At 42.8% G+C, this 22097-nt stretch overlaps 1 protein-coding gene across 4 annotated transcripts in view; it reads right to left on the bottom strand.

The window, feature by feature from the left end:
• The window catches only part of ANO10 (anoctamin 10), a 218273-nt gene that overhangs the window by 47800 nt on the left and 148376 nt on the right, over positions 1–22097 (bottom strand). For 3 of the 4 annotated variants that reach the window (XM_040246099.1, XM_040246097.1, XM_040246100.1), the window contains exon 12: positions 8833–8949. The exons of the other annotated variant lie outside the window; for it this stretch is intronic. In XM_040246099.1, the coding sequence (XP_040102033.1) occupies positions 8833–8949 (117 nt within the window). The remainder of the gene's footprint in view (positions 1–8832; positions 8950–22097) is intronic. 4 annotated transcript variants of the gene reach the window in all.

The following is a 22097-nucleotide window of genomic DNA, read 5'->3' as shown; positions in this document are numbered from 1 at the left end:
CCTTTTGTGATCCAGTTTCTAGAATAATAAAACATAAAAACAAAAACAAACAAATGGGACCTAATGAGACTTAAAAGTTTTTGCACAGCAAAGGAAACCATAAACAAGAAGAAAGACAACCCACAGAATGGGAGAAAATATTTGCAAATGAAGCAATGGACAAAGGAGTAATCTCTAAAATATACAAGCAGCTCATGCAGCTTAATATCAAAAAAAAATAAATAAATAAAAAATAAAAAAATGGGTAAAGACCTAAATAGATATTTCTCCAAAGAAGACATACAGATAGCCAAAAGGCACATGAAAACATGCTTAACATCACTAATTACTGGAGAAACGCAAATCAAAATTACAAGATATCACCTCACTCCAGTCAGAATAACCATCATCAAAAAGAACTATAAACAATAAATACTGCAGAGGGTGTGGAGAAAAGGGAACCCTCTTACATTGTTGGTGGGAATGTAATTGATACAATCACTATGGAGAACAGTATGGAGGTTCCTTCAAAAACTAAAACTAGAACTCTCATACGGCCCAGCAATCCTGGGCCATATCTGGAGAAAATCATAATTCAGAAAGACACATGCGCCCCAGTGTATACTGCAGCTCTGTTTCCAACAGCCAGGACATGGAAGCAACCTAAATGTCCATCAGCAGAGGCATGGGTAAAGAAGATGTGGCGCATATACATACAATGGACTATTTTTCAGCCATAAGAAGGAATAAGATTGTGCCATTTGCAGGGATGTGGATGGACCTAGAAGTGAAGTAAGTCAGGAAGAGAAAAACAAATATCGTGTATGCAGGCATATTTGTGCAATCTAGAAGAATGGTACAAATTAACCTATGTGCAAAGCAGAAATAAGACAGAGCTGTAGAGAACAAACATATGGTCACCAAGAGGGGGGAAGTGAGGTGAGATGAACTGGAAGATTGGGAATGACGTACATACACTACTACGTATAAAAAAGATAACTAATGAGAATCTTGGAGAAGGAAATGGCAACCCACTCCAGCGTTCTTGCCTGGAGAATCCCAGGGACAGAGGAGCCTGGTGGGCTGCCGTCTATGGGGTTGCACAGAGTCGGACATGACAGAAGCGACTCAGCAGCAGCAGCAATGAGAACCTACTGTATGGCACATGGAACCCTACTCAGTGCTCCTGGTGACCTACATGGGAAGGAAATCCAAGAAAGAGGGGATATATGTCTACATATAACTGATTCACTTTGCTGTATAGCTGAAAATAACAGAACACTGTAAAGCAATTATACTCCAATACATTTTTTAAAAAATGCATCTTAGAACATTTGGTTAAAAAAAAAAGCATAATAGATGCATTCCTAACAGCCCATGCATTTATGTGGAGAAGGAAGACCTGCTCTCACACATGGGGGCCCTCAAGGCAGTATAATTACTAATCTAGTATAGAAGCTGAGACTGGAACTCTAAGAACTTTCTAATACCTCACCAGAAAACATCTTTCTTTTCTTTTTAAACATACAGTTTTAAGCATTCTGAAATTTCTAGAATAATTTATGATAGGGTGAATTTTTTTCTTTACAAACACAGACATATTTTAATGACATATGGTCCAAAGCACAGGGCATCACTTCCACAGTACAGTGAACCTGAGGCCCTTCTCTGTGGAGGACATCTCTGCTTCCAGGCCCTTTCTGCCCTCACTGCGGCTCATCAACTCATATGGTGACTAGGAAGATGCTACATTTTATTCTGTTTCATGGCTTACTCAGTAATTTCCAGAAGAAAAAATAAATCTGGCTTTGATTTAGCCATGTCTTTTACATCTGGGGGAATAATTAAATATACAAATGTTAAATTTTTCCCAGAGGACTAGGAAATGAGAGTAGGTAGCAATTTATATAGACTGTTTACTAGGGAGACAGAAATGATCAGAGGCTTTCTTGGGCTTTCATGAAGCAACTTAATCTAGTGTCTGGATGCCTTCATGCACTTTAAACCGTTTTTTCTTCAGTCAGAGCAAAAACTGCAGAGGGGGAAAAAAAAAAACCCCTAACCAACAGTGGTAGGGACAGGATTATTCCAGTCAAGTACAAACTACTTTAGAATTCTATCTGGCTTGATTCAGGGTTATTTTATGGTCTCTTTGGGAGCTACCCTTTTTACTGATATCAACCATAGTCAGTCCTTTCAGAAAAAGCAGGATTTGGGCTTCATCAAGGCTAGGCATGAAGTCCTTCTAAAGTGCTCTCATGTAATTCCTCAGAATGTATTCCCTTCCCCAGTGATCCCAGAAAGGCATATGACCTAACTGTTTCCACTTTTGCCCAAGCACCTATTTTAAGATTCCTCTTTTTTTGTCCAAGGACATCATTTGTCATTTACCTAATGTATTAGCTTCTGAACTATGTATGAGTCAACAAACTCAGTTTGATTAAGTGGAGATTTAGTCAGAGCTGGCTGAGGGGACTTGGGTATGAAAGGCATCACCTGGCCAAGGGCAGAGGGGTAGATACACAGAAGTGGGCAGCAGGCCCCTCTGTCACACGCCACAGGGGGGCTCTCCGGGGAGGGAGGGTCTGAGCAGCTGGCGGTGGCTGGGGTCCCTGGGTGGTCAGGGTTATGATACAGGAGGGGTGCTTGGGGATCCTTGAGCAGTGTGACTCTGTGGGGTCTCAATAAGAGGTACATGAGCCAGTGTTTGCTAGTGAACTAGTTACTTTGAAGACAGTTATAAGTTATGAATTAGAGAGCAATGTACCATGTGAAAAATCAAGTGCAAATGGCTAACAGACCCCACCTCCGAGCGCAGCCCACGTGGAAGGCTCAGGAGAGTGCCCGGCTCAGCTGTCCTCCCACTGCTTGCTGTCTGCTGCCACCCTTGGTCGTCGTCACTGCCCGGCTGTGCTCTTATCATGAAAACACGCGGGGCTGCTGCAAAGGTGGAATTGACTCGCTATTCCCTCTGGTTTCATGGCACCGTTTCACCAACCGTTTCACTCCTGGTTTGCCCGGTGAGTCAGGGCACCCAAGCCTGAGGTGGTCCTCCTCCGTCACCAAGCGCATCTCCCTGCCACTGCCCTGCTTCACACGGGCGTCTCACACTGTGTCACTGCTGCCCCATTCTGCTTGTGTGTGGGAGGACCGTCTATGGAGACTCTGAAACAGGGGGTCAACCCACTTGTCCCGAAGCTGCACGAGGCTGTGAGACAAACTCCTGACATGGGAGAGAGGGAGAAGCCAGCTCAGAGGGGTCTGCTGGAACTGTGGACTTCAGTTTACCTTTGGGTTGCTTGGGCTCATGAAGCTGGGGCTGACTCGGCGCCCAGGGAAATGGACCGTCCCCTCCCCAATGATGGAGGCTTCAGCACCAACTGCCTCCACAGCTGGTTCCTCAGCAGCCAATTCTTTATCTGGATTCAATATTTCCTTCTGAACGACACGTTGGTAGACCAACACGTGATTATGTATCCAATTGTCAAATACTTTAACATCCTCATTCTATGTTGTGAAACTCTTAACTTCCCATTAAGAATGCAGATCTCGCTACCACACCTTGAAAGCACAAACAGGCAGGGAAAGTAAAGTTCAGAAGCTCCTGTCAGAAATGGCTTAAATACAGTTAATCCTAGAAAACAAAAATGTTACTTCATGCAGGCTGGCCCAGACGGCCAGCTGGTCAAGGTCTCACATCTGGTTAGAACCCTGGAGGGCCATAATTCACATCGTGGCATCTTCAAGTCCTTATTTGTTCTTTCAACTGATTTCTGAGGCTGTTCTCTTTCTCAGAGGCTCCACTGGACCAGCTCCCGGGTTTTCCGTGGGCGCTCGGCTCCTGAGAGGGCGGTCTGCCCAGAAGGATGACTGTACTGAGGATGTTGTGTCCTTGTGCTCCAGGCCAGCCAGGGAGCAAATGGTACCTGGATAAGACTTCTATTTTTAACTGGATCTTAAAAATTACTGAGAGTTGAAAACATCAATTTGAAAGAAATAAAAGGGCATCACTAGGCTGATATTTACTGTCTAGAATTCTCTGTAAAGGTCTCACCGACTGAAGTCTAATCATTTCAAGATGCCCTTTGCAAAGCAAACAATTTGATTTTCCCCAGTTTGCCTCTCACCTTCAAGTATGTCTCATTTGCGTATGTATTTAGAAATGCCACAGTCTCCGATCTGATGCTGAGAAAAGAACTGCTCTGGGTGCCCTTCCTCTCCACGCGCACTCTCCCACTCCCTGCACCCCTGCCCCGTGAGCTGGAGGAACAGCCAGGTCCATAGAGCACAGTGGGTCCCCTGGTGGGTCCACACCTCCCACACTGGCATCACTTGGGTGTTGGCTAAAACATGCACAGTTCTGGCCCAAGCGTCCAGCCTCTAATTTTACAGAACAAAAATCTGAGGTGTGAATATGCTACCTGACTTATTCCTGGGGCAGAACCTGCCTCAGAATTTGCTCCTTCTCAACATTCACCTGTGGAGAAGGCAATGGCACCCCACTCAAGTACTATTGCCTGGAAAATCCCATGGACGGAGGAGCCTGGTGGGCTGCAGTCCATGGGGTCGCTAAGAGTAGGATACGACTGAGTGACTTCACTTTCACTTTTCACTTTCATGCATTGGAGAAGGAAATGGCAACTCTCTCCAGTATTCTTGCCTGGAGAATCCCAGGGACAGGGGAGCCTGGTGGGCTGCCGTCTATGGGGTCGCACAGAGTCAGACACAAGTGAAGCGACTTAGCAGCAGCAGCAGCATTCACCTGATGGTACTTGGGATCCTGCTTTGCTGAGGGCCAGGGTTGAGGAGAGGGTTCCTGGAGCAATAGGAAGGGTCTTTTAAATGTAGATAATCTGGGTCCACCTTAGATTTAGGGGAACATAATCTTCATGGTGTGATGCCTAAAAATATGTTTGTTTGTTTTTGCCACGCCACACAGCTTTCAGGACCTTAGTTATCCTACCAGGGGCTGAACCCTAGGCAGTGAAAGCTCGGAGTCCTAACCACTGGACCACCAGGGAATTCTTAACACATGCAGTTTTGAAAGTTTTACTTTCAAGATGTACAGCCCAATGTAAGAACTTTCCAGGGCTTCCCTGGTGGCTCAGTGGTAAAGAATCTGCCTGCCAATGCAGGAGACACAGGTTTGATCCCTGATCCATGTAGACCCACCATTCTACAGAGCAATGAAGCCTGTGTGCCACAACTATTGAGCCCGTGCTCCAGAATCTGAGAGCTGCAACCGCTGAGCCCACATGCGGCAACCACTGAAGCCCGTGCACCTGAGCGTCCGTGCTCAACAACAACAGAAGCCACTGGAATGAGAAGCCCGCACACTACAATTACAGAGTAGGCCCTGCTCTCTGCAACTAGAGTCTGTGCAGCAAGGAAGACCTAGCACAGTCAAAAATAAAATAAATAAAATTTATTAAAAAAGAACTGTCCAATGACTTAAATTTCTCAATCATGTTTTGTCCATAAAATGGAAATGGAAGTGAAAAGTAGCAATTCAAATATAAATTAAACACAATATAATAATTATTCATGAATAATCTTTCCTATTGACAAGTCAGTTGTCAATTTCTGGTCACTTGACAGTGAAAGAGTCTGGCGACAGGCTAGGCATTAATGAGATTTATTCTTAAACATGTTTTCCATAACTCCACTTCTGATCAGGGCCCAACTGACCAGAAGATATGGCAGAAGCCCTCCTCTCTGCCTTTAGTCCACGGGAACAGCCCAGTGAGGTGAAGCTCCACTTGTTTACAAAACACACAGGTAAACATCAGAGTGAAAAAGAAAAGAAAAACTCTATATCCTAGAAACGACACTAGTTGGGCAAGTAAACTAAAGACATGCCACTGAATTAGTTTTTGAAAAGCACAAAATGGGTGACCTTCCACACCTATGGTCTTTTAGAACCTCTGCACAGTGAGACTAACGAGGAAACGTGATGAAAATCTTTGTCTCCAACTGCAGCAGCGTGAGCTTGGGTGACCCAGGCAGCGGTGTCAGCCACACAGCGAAGCCCTGGGCCAGAGAGACAAGAGAGCAAGAGAGGACCTTCTGTCCAGGTTGTCTGGATGGTTTTTAGTCTCAGATTATAATTTTAACGTAAACCAGCAGAGGTGGGAGGTGGGGGGAAGAATGCTTTTCCTGGGTTTGCAGTCAAGGCCCTAGGAAACCACAAGTACTCAACGTGGCTCTCTCCCTACTTGGATCCAAGACACTGGAGCTGCATCTGCACAAATTTTGTCACCTCCAGGGCAAGCCAGAACACACTCTATGGAGGCATTTGATACATATACTGAGTCAAGAGGCTTCCCAGGTGGCTCAGTGGTAAAGAATCCATCCTGCTGACGCAGGAGACGCAGGAGATGGGGGTTCAATCCTTGGGTCAGAAAGATCCCAAAGGACAGAGGAGCCTGGAGGGCTATAGTCTGTGGGACTGCAAAGAGTGGGACACAACTGAGCACGCGCACGCACACACAAACAGAGTTAACACCTCCTGGATTTCTCTGTTCCACCAGAGACCTAACAGTAAAATCAACACCAAAATCACGTTTTCCGAGGGGCGTCAATCAGAGAGTCATGTCTATGTCCTCCGGAGAGAAGATCTCAGAGAGACTTAAAACCACTTAGAATTTTTCATCTTTTAAAAAAACAGACAGACTTTAGGTTAATGTTTCACTTCCCAGTGAAGATGAGCATAAACTAAACTCATCTTGGACTTTGCTTTACTGTCAGCTAGGGAGTATCTGAAGATGGATCCAGGAGCTGAGAGGATTGGGGACATTACTTAGTCACATTCATAGTAAACACTAATATCCATCAATCCCTCCAAAGCAAATATGACAGATCTGAAGTAGGACTTTCAGGTAAATATGTTTAGTAACATGAGATGTGCTAGTCATCTCCAGCATTGAGAAAGACCCTTTGCTTTTTAGAACAAATTCATGGCAGGGTAAAATCCTAAGTGAGAGGAGAAGAAAGCTTAATAACATGAAATAAGACCTCCTTGACCTGGCGGAAAGGTGTGTACACAGCCAGCCAGCCCCAGTCTATAAAACTTCACTAGAAATGGAATCAGTGGAGAAACCTGAATTACCAAAATTCTTCCACTGACAATGCTGTTCAATTAAAACAATTTCTGCTTACATCACCCCTAAAAGTTTTGAGTGCCAAATGCCCTCCCATACAATTTTAAGCTGACATCTAATATTTCATCGTAAATTAAAACAGCTGCAAAATATATTTTCTAGCATATTGTGAATATTGACATAATAAAAGTAAACTCTAAGGTCACTCTTTTAAAGATATCCAAGAAATGCTTAACATTATAGTGATGTGATATCCACTACCATCCATTCAAGAGACACAAATATACTCCCAATGATAAGTAAAAATTTTGTTTTTCCTTTTCTCCTTCCTTGAAGTACTATTTTCTTTTCACTGCTTCCAAAGAATCTTACCCTAATCAAATATTTTTTTGCTTGAAAGTCTTTATCAATCACTTTTTAATACTTTGCTGTAATAATTTTATGCACAAAATGGAAACTTCGGAAGACTTTAAAATTTCCTATGAACAGTAGTCTCAAGATAAATATTCAAATTTTCTTCTGGTCTGACTGATCAGACCAGATTATTAGCCAACCCTCAGAATGAGAGAAAATAATAGCAAATGAAACAACTGACCAAGGATTAATCTCCAAAATACATAAGCAGCTCATTCAGCTCAATACCAGAAAAACAAACAACCCAGTCAATGAGTATGCAGAAGGCTGAAACAAACATTTCTCCAAAGAAGACATACAGATGGCTAATAAATGCATGAAAAGGTGTTCAACATTGCTCGTCATTAGAGACATGCAAGTCAAAACTACAATGAGGTATTACTACCTCACACGGGTCAGAATGACCATCATTGAAAAATCTACAAACAATAAATTCTGGAAAGGGTGTGGAGAAAAGGGAACCCTCTTGCACTGTTGGTGGGAATGCAAAATGATACAGCCACTATGGAAGACGCTATGGAGATTCCTTTAAAAACTAGGAATGAAATCACCACATGACCCAACAATCCCACTGCTGGGCATATACCCTGAGAAAACCACAACTGAAAAAGACACATGTACCCCAATGTTCATAGCAGCACTACTCACAATAGCTAGGAATGGAAGCAACCTAGACATCCATTGACAAATGAATGGATAAAGAAGTTGCGGTACATATACACAATGGAATATTACTTAGCCATTAAAAAGAATGAAATAATGCCACTCGCAGCAACATGGATTGACCTGGAGATTATCATTCTGAGTGAAGTAAGCGAGACAAAGACAAATCTCATGTGGTATCACTTATATGTGTAATCTTAAAAAAAAAAAAAAAGACACAAGTGAACTTATTTGTAAAAATGAGAAACAGACTCAGAGCCATAGAAAACAAACTGACGGGTCCCAAAGGGAAAGGTATGGGGGGAGGGGTGAATAGGGAGTTTGGGACTGAAATATGTTCATTACTATATTTGAAATACATAGCCAACAGGGACCTATACTGTGTAGCACAGGGAGGTGTGCTCAGTATTCTCTAAGAACTTAAAGAATTTGAGAAAGAACAGATGCATGTGTGTGTATAACTGAATCACTTTGCTGTGCACCTGAAACGAATGCAACATTGTTAGCCAACTATATCCAAATACAAATTATAAAGAAAATAAACTGGAACCTTCTATACTTACTTAAACTGGTTAACTTCAAGGTTGCAGGAAGTGCTGAGCAGCAATTCTCTGATTTATGTCTCCTGGCATTTGCTAAAGAAATACATTCTTATTTTCAGGACAGCTGCCCTTACCTGCTGCTTGAGTGCCTCCAAAGATTCAAATTCCAATCTGGCCAGTTTCATCTGGATATGCCGTGGCTTATCAGGTATGGCAAATGCAAGGATGAACTTCAAAGCCAGGAGCATGTGCTGAAAAGAAAAAGCACACGTTGCAGGGACACACTGGACCATGTGGGCAAGGAGACAAATTAGCACTGTGATCCTGCTCATTAATCTTGGGTCACTTCTAACTACTGGCCTGTGATGAATCACAGATCAACTAGGTCCATAACTTACATTTAATTTACCCTACTGTGGCCACTCAATCATTATTGACTTACTTTGCTTTCTTCTTTTAAAATCAGCTATTCCCTTAAAATGATATGGCTAGGCTCAATGAAAAATAAAGTTTGTTCTAAAAAGTCTACCACAAAATGCATTTTTCTACTTGTGTCTTAATTCCCAGTGTATTTAGGGTGCCACATGTGCAGTCAAATGTTTCTTTGTGTAACCACACCCTCCTCTGTGCTGTGCTTCAGGCTGAGTTACATGAAACATGCATGCACCTTAAACAGCAGGGGCCTGGAATCCTCTGCTTCCCCAATAGTGTCTGGTGCAGTGCCTTTCATGAAATGACAATCTATAAGTATTGATGAGCTGACTGCCTAACGTACTACTTTATGCTGCAGACTCCATATATCGTAAGGCAGAATACAGACAGGTAGAATATGTCCTCTCCCTTTATAACAAGAGAAACTTAGAACCTAGCTATTTTATTTCTCTTCTCTACCAACACCATATAGAGGTTCTTTAAAATAATCATATGAGGTTTGTGATCATGCTTCTTTCTCTGCAGAAATAAGCCAGCAGGGACCGCTTTCTTGGCTAAGCCTGCTGCTCAGACATGCAGCCTCGACTCAGTGTTTCTCTAATGCTGCCATCATCTTGTGACCCAGGGCCAGCACCCACAGAAACCCGAATGGTCGTAAGAATAAAGTTGCCTCTTTGATGATGGCATGAATTAGTAAATATCAAAGGCTGTAAAACAAAAATTCAAGGTAAGTATTAGGCATGAAGAAAATCAGTGAAGGAGAGGGAACAGCCTATAAGATATATTGCACTGAATAATTAGCAGAAAAGACGGTTAAAAAAAATAAGTGATTTCTTTACTGTGATATTTTCAAATGAGGGATGAAGGATAAATAACATGTGGATATCTCCTGGAGGAGATGAAATAATGGAGGAAATCAGCATCACACCAGAACAAGCAATAATTCAATACAAAGACTTGAAAACCGGCAGAAGCCCAGGGCGGGCCAGGGACTGCCTGGCATTAACAGGAGGTCTGGAGTGGACTAGCGAAGGGTCTTCTTTAAAATGTGAATGTCATGACCAAAGTATGCATTGGAAGATACTGACTAGGTGTCTGCCATGTGAAAACAAGGAAATAAAACAGATGACATCATGTGTTGCAATTCTGAACTAAGTGAATTAACAGGAACCTGGATATAATCTACAAATAAGAAATGAATAATTCAGAAAGAGTTATACTGTCTCATTATTTCATTCCACTGGACTACTGAGATATAATTTCATGTAAGACTTAACCTCTTTAGCAGAAGAGTTAAGACAGGAAATCGCCTTATTTTCTATAAATGGCGTGGTGTGCCCTCAGGTTGCCAGAGCCCCACGATGATCCAGGCATGGGCCCTGTTCCATTTCTCCTAACAAATCTGTCCCCATTTTCTCTTCTTTGGAGTCTCAGTAGGAATTACTGAGAAAGAAGACCCTGCCGAGGTTTTCTCTTGCACACAGGGACTTGTGAGATGTGTCAACTCTTCTTTGGGAACCAGGACCAGCTACTGGGAGACCAGGAAAGGCTGCCACAGACCTTGCTCCTCATGGTTTCCATATGCTGCTGCTTCTGCTGCTAAGTCGCTTCAGTCATGTCTGACTCTGTGCAACCCCACGGACGGCAGCCCACCAGGCTCCCCCATCCCTGGGATTCTCCAGGCAAGAACACTGGAGTGGGTTGCCATTTCCTTCTCCAATGCATGAAAGTGAAAAGTGAAAGTGAAGTTGCTCAGTCGTGTCTGACTCTTTAGCGACCCCATGGACTGCAGCCCACCAGGCTCCTCCATCCATGGGATTCTATAGGCAAGAGTACTGGAGTGGGGTGCCATCGCCTTCTCCGGGTTTCCATATGAAATGTCCATAAAACTCTCTTGAATTGAAAAGAACTTGATATTGATTAGATAATACTAGCTAAAACGGGAGGTCATTTTAACATGGTTAACACTTACATAGCAACAACCTTTGGGTTCTCTATAGTGAATCACTCAAAGGAGAAAGGGAAAGATATACCCATCTGAATGCAGAGTTCCAAAGAATAGCAAGGAGAGATAAGACAGCTTTCTTAAATGGACAATGCAAGGAGAGATAAGAAAGCCTTCCTAAGTGAAAAATGCAAAGAAACAGGAAAACAATAGAATGGGAAAGACTAAAGATCTCTTCAGGAAAATTAGAGATATCAAGGGAATATTCCACATAAAGATGGGCACAATAAAGTACAGAAATGGTATGGACTTAACAGAAGCAGAAGAGATGAAGAAGAGGTGGCAAGAATAAACAGAAGAACTAAACAGAAAAGGTCTTAATGACTCAGATAAACATGATGGTGTAGTCACTCACCTAGAGCCAGACGTTTTGGAGCATGAAGTCAAGTGGGCCTTAGAAAGTATTACTACAAACAAAGCTAGTGGAGATGATGGAATTCCAGTCGAGAGATTTCAAATCCTAAAAGATGATGCTGTGAAAGTGCTGCACTCAATGTGTCAGCAAACATGGAAAACTCAGCAGCGGCCAAAGGACTGGACGAGGTCAGTTTTCATTCCAAGCCCAAAGAAGGGCAATGCCAAAGAATGTTCAAACTACTGCACAATTGCACTCCTTTCACATGCTAGCAAGATAATGTTCAAAATCCTTCAGGCTAGGCTTCAAAATGTCCTATCTTTTTGTCTTTTCATACTGTAAAGCTATGACCAACCTAGACAGCATATTAAAAAGCAGAGACATTACTTTGCCAACAAAGGTCCATCTAGTCAGAGCTATGGTTCTTCCAATAGTCATGTATGGATGTGAGAGTTGGACTATAAAGAAAGCTGAGCACTGAAGAATTGATGCTTTTGAACTGTGGTGTTGGAGAAGACTCTTGAGAGTTCCTTGGACTGAAAGGAGATCCAACCAGTCCATCCTAAGGGAAATCAGTCCTGAATATTCATTGGAAGGACTGATGCTGAAGCTGAAACTCCAATACTTTGGCCACTTGATGTGAAGAACTGACTCATTGGAAAAGACCCTGATGCTGAGAAAGACTGAAGGCAGAGAAGGGGATGACAGAGGAGGAGATGGTTGGATGGCATCACCAACTCAATGGATGTGAGTTTCAGTAAGCTCTGGGAGTTGGTGATGGACAGGGAGGCCTGGAGTGCTGTAGTCCATGGGGTCACAGTCAGACTGAACTGAACTGAGGCTTCAACAGTACATGGACTGAGAACTTCCAGATGTACAAGCTGGATTTTGAAAAGGCAGAGGAATTAGAGATCAAACTGCCAACGTCTGTTGGATTACAGAAAAATCAAGAGAATTTCAGAAAAACATCTACTTTTGCTTCACTGACTAAGCTAAATCTTTGACTGTATGAATCACAACAAATTGTAGACAGTTCTGAAAGAGATGAGAATACCAGACCACCTTACCTGCCTCCTGAGAAACATGTTTGCAGAAGCAACAGTTAGAACCGGACATGGAACAAAGGACTGGTTCAAAATTGGGAAGGAGTATGTCAAGGCTGTATATTGTCAGTTTGCTTATTTAACTAATACGCAGAGTTCATGATGTGAAATGCCAGGCTGGACGAATCATAAGCAGGAATCAAGATTGCTGGGAGAAATATCAATAACCTCAGATATGCAGATGACACCACCTTAATGGCAGAAAGCGAACAGGAACGAAAGAGCCTCGATGAAAGTGAAAGAGGAGAGTGAAAAAGGTGGCTTAAAACTCACCTCAAAAAATTAAGATCATGGCAATCTGGTCCCTTCACTTCATGGCATATAGATAGGGTAAAAATGGAAACAGTAACAGACTTTATTTTTTTGGACCCCCAAAATCACTGTGAACTCTGACTGCAGCCATGAAATTAAGAGATGCTTGCTCCTTGAAAGAAAAGCTATGACAAACCTAGACAGTATATTAAAAGCAGAGATATCACTTTGCTGACGAAGGTCCCTATAGTCAAAGCTATGGTTTTTCCAGAAGTCATGTATGGATGTGAGAGTAGGGCAGTAAAGAAGGTTGAACACCAAAGATTTGCTGCTTTCGAATTGGAGAAAGCTCTTGAGAGTCCCTTGGACTTCAAGAAGATCAAACCTAAAGGAATTCAACCCTGAATATTGGGCAGATGCTGAAGCTCCAGTACTTTGGCCACCTGATGTGAAGAGCTGACTCACTAGAAAAGACCCTGACGCTGGGAAAGACTGAAGGCAGGAGCAGAGGGCAGCAGAGGATGAGATGGTTGGATGGCATCACAGACTCAATGGACATGAGTTTGAGCAAGCTACAGGAGTTGGTGATGGACAGGGAAGCCTGGTGTGCTGCAGTCCATGGGGTCACAAAGAGTTGGACATGACTTAGCAACTGAACAACAACTCTACAGTTTACTTTCCTAAAAATATCCTATTAGAAAAAATGCTTTTAAAAGCCCATATGCACAGAAATCATTTTCTTTGGAATTATATTTTCAGCATAGGTTCCCAGTAGACCTACTTACTTCAAGCTTTTAACTTCTCATGGAACAGCTCCAGGGTCATGCTCTTGAAGAGCCTCCACAAGCCACACAGCCGAGCATTCTTCACTGGCCCCCGGCACCACCAAAAGCCAGAAGGGAAGCAGCCCTGGGTGCATTCCCTCTGTTCATGACTAGTGTCCTTAACACTGAAGCAAAAGAGCAGATGTTCTGGTTCCCAGTCTAGGTGGGGAGATGGGTAAAGACAGGCCACCACGTTGCCACGTGGGAGTATTGCTGCGGGGCTACACTGGGACCAGGGCCACCTGGACCAGCAGGAATCCCAACTTTCACTAGGTCAGAGAGGGTTCCCTGAAGGAAGTGAGTTTGAGCAGAGACCCATGGATGAGAAGGAATTATCTTGGCAAGGAGAAGGGGGCTGACACACACAAAGGGCTGGGGTTGCTGAGGAGAGAGGGGCTTCAGAGGCAACAGGAAGCCAAGTGACATAGGGGCTGCATAACCTAGCAGAGGAGTGAGGCGGCACTGAAGGCATGAATGCAGATGACTCCATCGGACTTCTCTGTCTGTGGTGGGGGGAGTGAACAAGTGTGCAAGTGCAGGCAAGTCAGCAGGGAGACTGGAGTGTGTGGGAGAGCAGTGCGGCTGCAGCTCCAAGAATCACTGGGGGGCTTGTCAGCAGAAGACTCACCAGGTCCCCTTGACTCCTGCACTCAAATGACAAGCCCAGGACGAGGGGCAGGTGAAGGGGAGGAGGGGTCTGCACGGGCTACACATTTTTAGCTATCTGGGGGAGTGTCTAAATGCAGACAGACATCAGCACGCGGTGTGACAGACGGGGCTCAAGTTCGTGGGAGGGCTGGAGGCAGAGACCTGGGATCGCTGCTGTGTGTGCAAGTGGGCAATGAAGCCAGGGGAGTGGACGAGCTGCCCAAGGCTGCGCGGTGAGGGAGAGCAGACGAGACGCAGCGGGACGATGGCGGAGGATGGAAGAGGGACCGAAACATGAATGACAAGGCAGAGGGGAGGGGTCAGCAAGAAGCTGAGCCGCAGCAGGGGCGCCAGACAGAAACCAGGAGGCTCTGGAAAGACGCACGCAAAGCGGAGAGAAAGAAGCCAGTCAAGGTGGGTGTGGGAAGGTCAAGTTTACATGAAGCCTGAGGAGGAACATGTGGGGGTACCCAGCAGCAGCCTCTGGTGACCCTGGTGGGAGGCAGGACTCAGAGGGCTGAGAAGAGCCTGGCAGGCGAGGCTGGAGGAGGGAGGGACCAGCGACAGGCTTCAGTGAGTCTGCCTGCCAAGGAGGGCTGAGGGCTGATGGCCCATCTGGAGGGAGACCTGGGCTGGCCCCGTGTTTGCTCTTTAAAGATGTAAGTCCTCAACATGAGAGATGCTTTGGGGGCAGAGGAGAGAATGGCCAAAGCTGAAGATCCTGGAAGAAGCCCCAGGGAACAGAGCCAGGATGAGTGCCAGGTGAAGGCTGGCCATAAACAGGGGGTCTGCACGGTCCCTGGAGAGGAGGGATGGGTGACCCATGAGTGCCAACAGCATGGAAGGGAACACATCTGAGACCACAGAAATTTAAAAGACAGTTATTGCTTAGACTATGCAATTTAATACTTAAAACGAGGACGGACAGGTAAGAATCACATGTAGGTTCCTCACTTTTCTTTCACAGAATTGCAAATCATCAGTAAGTATCCTTTTCTCAAAACAGGTAATCACAGTCCTCAGCAGGGGGGAAAAAGTGTCTCAAAGAACAAAATAAAAATGCCAACTCTTTTAGCTAGATTGGAAAAAATATCAATATCTCCATAATGAAAGTTCGTTTGGATGGTGGCACTTTGGGTGATCTCTTTATCTTTAGTCTTTAACAGACATGCATTATTTTTGTACAGGAAAAAATACTTATGTGGAAAAGAACACAGGGATTCTACTCCTCATGAAACAGATGAACTACACGGGCCCCACCCGGCTCCTAACCCACCTGGTCACCACTGCCCGCATGCCCAGTAAACAGACCCAAACCACATAACCTGTAGCTCAGAGAGTCTGGCTTTTAATCTCGAGCCCAGGAAGCTGGAGACAGCAATCACTGTGCATTCGTACAGCCTGCAAAAACACAGAGTGCACTGCTGCAGGGCCAGATTGCTTTGTTGGTGGCCGTCTTTCACCTTATCTCAAAATCTTCTGAACATCGATTATTCCCCCACTTGGCTACAGTTTCAGAAGTTCCACCTATTATAGATTTATTTAGATTAATGTGTATCATCTTTAAAAAGTGAAAATACTCTGGGAGGGTTAAGAAGCATCACCATTCACAAATTAATTTAATTGGCTGGAGTTAGCAGACATTCTGGGCTTCCCTGGTGGCTCAGCTGGTAAAGAATCTGCCAGCAAAGTGGGAGACCTGGGTTTGATCCCTGGGTTGGGGACACCCTCTGGAGAAGGGCATGGCAATCCACTCCAGTATTCTTGCCTAGAAAATCCTCACAGACAGAGGAGACTGGCGAACTACTGTCCATGGGGTTTCAAAGAGTCGGCCTAAGTACAACTAAGTGTGACTAAGCACAGCACAGCAAACATTCTCTCTCACTGTATACTCCCCCACCCACCAAACCAAGAGTACTAGGAAGTGAGATGGGGAAGGCACCACCACAATAGGTTCAACACAGGGAACCAGCTTCAAGGAAGAGGGGTAAAGAGAAGCAGAGACGGTTATGTGGCAGCCTGGATGGAGGGGAGTTTGGGGAAGAATGGCTACATGTACATGTACAGCTGAGTCCCTTTGCTGTCCACCCGGAACTATCACAACACTGTTCATCGTTTATATTTCAATATAAAATAAGAAGTTTAAAAAATTCATTGTGGGGAAGAGGGAAAAGCAAATCATTCCTTATTGGAAAAATAAATAGAAAAAGAGAGAGAGAAAAGCAGAGAGGAACCAACATTGTCTGAATGATCAGCAAAGGACAAATTAGACCCCACTTTCTTCTTATTGAGTTCTTATACCAGGATCCAGAATTTAAGATGAGCATCATGATAGATTTTGTAGTCTAACCTAGAAATCTAAATAACATTTTTAGCACTGTGTTTCAAAAGATCAATTTTTAAAATCTCATTTATATTTTTCCCACAGAAAATGTGTTTCAAGGCTGGGAACTATTTTATGCTAACTGAACAGAGGAAAAAAATTGTAAGAAAACATTTTAGCTATTTTTACTTGTTTTCATAAATAAAAGAAAGCCTAAGATAAAATACAAATCTGCTCAGATTTGAAGAAGAACACCCTCAAAATGAATAGCTGGGCTGGATTTTCATAGCCTGTCTGTGAAAAGAGAAGACATTTTGTGGGCCATGATTGTGATTCTTTGCCAACTATCTTCCTTTAAAGTGAAATTCACAAACTTTATTCTAAACAAAGTAAAGGAGAAAACAAAAAGTGAGGGGTAGGGTGGGGAGATGGGTAGAATGCTGAAACTAACCAATACAAAGAAGTTGGCGACCCATAACAACACGCTTCAAATAGTGATTATAGCGTGTCTTAGCCGGGAAACGGAAAAGGACCAGGAGGACCGGAGAAAGTTGGCACTCAGAAGCTACGTGCTATCTGGCACCAGCGGTCAAGTACTGCCATCACTGCGTCACTCACCTGTGGTCACTGCAGGGCTGTACGACTCTTGGGAGTCTAGTAGCCGGGTGCACAGTGAGCAAGTGGAACTATTTTTATAAAAACTAGAAAATTCATAATATGATCGTCAGTAGCAGCTGTGTTTGTAGCAGTGTGCCCCAAACCCTGTCTCTGCCGAAATAGAAAATGCAAATAGAGATAAATTCTTGGAACTCTGTAAAGCTAATTTGATTTCTACAGAGATAGGTCTGCCAGGTTACCTCTTTTCATTCAGAGCCCACTGAATAAAAGAAAGTCCTTCAAAAAAGCATCCTCTCCTCATCATCAGATAAATTAACTGCCAAGTGCCAATTAATGAATGATTAACGAAACTGAGACTGAAAAAATTACTGAATCAAGCCCTTAAGGGAAAAAAATCAGGGATTTTCATTTTAAAATGGTAGATCAAGCATGCACATGTCTTATCCTACCTCCCCAGGGTCTCCTGAAATGACAAAACATAAAATCTAAAAAGAACAAGACTGGAAAGCAAGAGAATTTGCCAGAACTTCTGGATATAGGTCTTATAGAGTGGAAAGTGCTGCTCAAGTCTCCTGAGACAAAGGCAGGTCCTCCCAAGGGAGACTGAGAAGAAAACCAATGTGGGATTCAGCCTCACAAAAGGAAAGGATTGGGGCAGGGAGTTAGCACCAAAGTGAATGCATTGAAGAATTGGCTTCAGAAAACCTGGGGCCATAGGAGGGCCTTTCTCATGCCACCCTGTGAGGCTGGTTCAAGATGCAGAGTGCCACCTGGTAACAGAAAAACCGCAAGTTCTACTGTGGAACTAAAGCCAAAGACGTGCGCTTTAAAGAAAACATGTTGTCTTCTGGGAGAGCTCCTTGGGTGGGGTTGCCAGGCCCAGGAAAGGTGAGACCAAGGTCATACCAGACTCCTACTAAAGACTTGGCACAAGTGGGAGAAAATATCCACTCTTGGCTTCTCCTTCAAGAGTAGAGAAATGAAACATACATTCAATGTTCAATGTTCCATCTTATCGAAGGACTTCCCTAGGAACTGGTTACTGTCTCACTAGACTCAGAGCACTGGAGAGGATCCTTCATACTTCGCGTGCCTGGCCGGGGCGGGGGCGGGGGCAATGAGAACGAGAGAGATTGTTGAAAATACCAGAGAAGCTGCAATACTAAAGTTAGACACCAGAGGGAGCAAGAGATTACAAACCCTTTTTTCAAAAGATAAAAAGCAGACTTCTCTAACTGGGAAACTATATGAACAAATCCAGCAAAGACGCCATCTCCAGAAAAGGTTTGAGACATTCCCAGAATCTCTAGCTGGGCCGACTAATGGAAGTCTCTGCCTGTACAAAGCTAGTCTGTAAATATTGGGAGAGGTGGCTGTTTTTTCAAGTGCCCAAATCTCAGCAAAATTTAACAAGAACACAAACAGGGAAATATGACACAATAAAGAAAAATAATAAATCTCAAAAAAGACCCAAAAGAAACAGAAATGTATATATGACAAAGAATGCAAAACAATCATCTTAAGCTTAATGAATTACAAGAGAACACAGATAAAAAACTAATCACAATCAGGAAAATGATGAATAAACAAAGTGAAAATATCAACAAAGAGATAGAAACTATTAAAAAAATAGAGAACTAAACCAATTCTGGAGCTGAAGAATGCAATAACTAAATTGAGAAGTTCACTAGATGGGTTCAATATCAAACTTGCTCAAGGAGAAGAAAATAACCATGAACCCTAAGACAGGTTATCTGAAATTACTGAGTCAGAGGAGCAAAAAAGAAAGAAGAAAGATGAAGAAAGCTTAAGATACTCAGTGGAGGGACTTCCTAGGTGGTTCAGTGATTGAGAATCCACCTTCCAATGCAGGGGATGCAAGTTCTTTCTCTGGTTGGGAAACTAAGATCCCTTATGCCATGGTGCATAAGCCCACACACCACAACTGATAAGCCCACGTAACACAACCAGAAAGAAGCGCGTATGCTACAATGAAAGCCTGCATGCTGCAATGAAGATCCCATGTGCCTCAACTAGGATCTGATGCAGCCAAAAATAAAGCAAATAAGTATTTACCAAAAAATGATACTTAATGTACATCAGCCAGGTTTCATATTCTCCAAACCAGGCTTCAACAGTGTGAACCAAGAACTTCCAGATGTACAATCTGGATTTTGAAGAGGCAGAGGAACCAGAGATCAAATTTCCAACATTCATTAGATCATAGAAAAAGCATGAAAATTCCAGAAAAACATCTACTTCTGCTTCACTGACTACACTAAAGCCTTTGACTGTGGATTACAACAAACTGAACAATTCTTTTTCTTTTTCTTTTTTAACAACTTTAAGAGATGGGAATAAGAGACCACCTTACCTGCCTCCTGAGAAATCTGTATGCAGGTCAAGAAGCAACAGTTAGAACTGGACATGGAACAAAAGACTGGTTCAGAATTGGGAAAGGAATTATGTCAAGGCTGTATATTGTCACCTTACTTAACTTACATGCAGAGTACATCATGCGAAATGCCAGGCTGGATGAAGCACAAGCTGGTATCAAGACTGCAAGGAGAAGTATCGATAACCTCAGATATGCAGATGACAGCACCCTTATGGCAGTGAAGAATGAAAGCAAAGAGGAACTAAAGAGCTTCTTGATTAAAGTGAAAGAGGAGAGTGAAAAAACTGGCTTAAAACTCAACATTCAAAAAACTAAGATCATGGCATCTGGTCCCATCACTGCATGGGAAATAGATGAGGAAACAATGGAAACAGGGAAAGACTTTATTTTCATGGGCTCCAAAATCACTGCAGATGGTGACCGAAGTCACAAAATTAAAAGATACTTGTTCCTTGGAAGAGAAGTTATGACAAACATAGACAGCATATTAAAAAGCAGAGACATTACTTTGTCAACAAAGGGCCGTCAAGTCAAAGCTACGGTTTTTCCAGCAGTCATGTATGGATGGGCAGTTGGACCATAAAGAAGGCTGAATGCCAAAAAAATGCTTTCAAACTGTGGTGCTGGAGAAGACTCCTGAGAGTCCCTTGGACAGCAGGAGATCAAACCAGTCAATTCTAAAGGAAATCAATTCTGAATATTCATTAGAAAGACTGATGCTGAAGCTCCAATATTTTGTCCACCTGATGCGAAGAGCCAACTCACTGGAAAAGACCCTGATGCTGGGAAAGACTGAAGGCAGAAGGAGAAGGGGACAACAGAGGATGAGGTGGTTGAATGGCATCACTGACTCAATGGACATGAGTTTGAGCAAGTTCTGGGAGATGGTGAAGGATGGGGAAGTCTGGCGTGCTACAGTCCATAGGGTTGCAAAGAGTTGGACACGACTGAGAGACTGAACAACAATGTACATCAGCAAGCAGAACAAAATATGCATCGTGGGAATCTCAGAAAGAGGACAGCGAGAAAGGCAGAGAGCTTATTTGAAGAAATAACGGTCAAAAACTTTCCAAATCTGAGGAATAAAATGGACATCCAGACTCAAGAAATTTAAAAGACTTCAACTAGGATGAACCCAAAGAATCTGATACTGAGATACACTGTAATAAAACTATCAAAGGACAAAGAGAGATTCTTGAAGGTAGCAAGACACATGTCATGTTCAAGGAAGATCCCATAAGATTATCAGAGTTCTTAGCAGAAAAAAATACAGGCCAAAAGGGAATAAAATGACATATTTAAAGGGCTGAAAGTAAAAACCTGCCAACCAAGAATACTATATCCTGCAAAACTATCTTTCAAAAATGATAGAGAAATAAGACCTTTCCAGCTAAACAAAAGCTAAGGGAATTCATCACCAACATCTTCCTTACAGGCAATGCTAAAGAGAGTCCATCAAGTTAAAATGAAAGAATGCTAGACAGCAACATGATAGTATATAAAAATATAAATTTTCTGGTGAAGGTTACATTGACAAATACACTGACAAAAACAGTATACAGTAATGGTGTATCACTTTTGACTCTGGTGTAGAATTTAAAGAATAAATTCATTAAAATAACTACACCTATAAAATTGTGTAATGAGGGGAAACATAAAAGAGTAGAGATTTTGTACATGATTGAAGTTTTATCATTTTTAGAATAGACTATTATAAGATTTTTTATGTATTCTCCATGTTAACCACAAAGAAATACCTATAGAAAATAGATAAAAGAAAAATGAGAAAGAAATCAAACCAAGATGCTACCAAAAAAGTCAGCAAAACACAAAGGAGTACATCAAGAGAGGAAAAGGACAAAATAACTGTAACTACACAGAAAACAATGAATAAGATTGCAATAATAATTTTGCTACCACACGTAATTACTTTAAAGGTAAGCAGACATTCCCCGATCAAAAGACATAGAGAAGCTGAGTGGGATAAAAAAGATCCAACTACAAGCTAGCTCTAAGTGTCTCACTTTAGATATAAGAACACAAATGATGAAAGTGAAAGGACAGAGAAAGATTCTCCATGCAAGTGGTAACAAGCAAAACGAACAAAGACAAACAAACAAAAAAATAGGTGGCCATACTTACAAAATAGATTTTAAAGACTGAGATAGACAAAGAAGGGCATTATACAAATATAAAGGGTCAATTCACCAGAAACAATCATTATATATTGTTCACATCATAGTACCCGCATATACGATGCAAAAATTGACCAAACTGAAAGAAAAAGTAGGCAGTAACATAATAATAGTGGGCGATTTAAATACTCTGCTCTCAGTAAGGGTTAGAGTAACAAGACATTAGAGCAAAGAAAATGAGAGGGCCTGAACAACATGTAGACCAACTGGACCTCAGGTGGGCGGAACACTCTGCTCAGCAAGAGC

The sequence above is a fragment of the Oryx dammah genome, unplaced genomic scaffold (assembly GCF_014754425.2).
Source record: "Oryx dammah isolate SB20612 unplaced genomic scaffold, SCBI_Odam_1.1 HiC_scaffold_9, whole genome shotgun sequence".
Taxonomy (NCBI): Eukaryota; Metazoa; Chordata; class Mammalia; order Artiodactyla; family Bovidae; genus Oryx; species Oryx dammah.
Note: the sequence above shows the minus strand (reverse complement) of the source record. Positions and strands in the feature narration are given on the sequence as shown.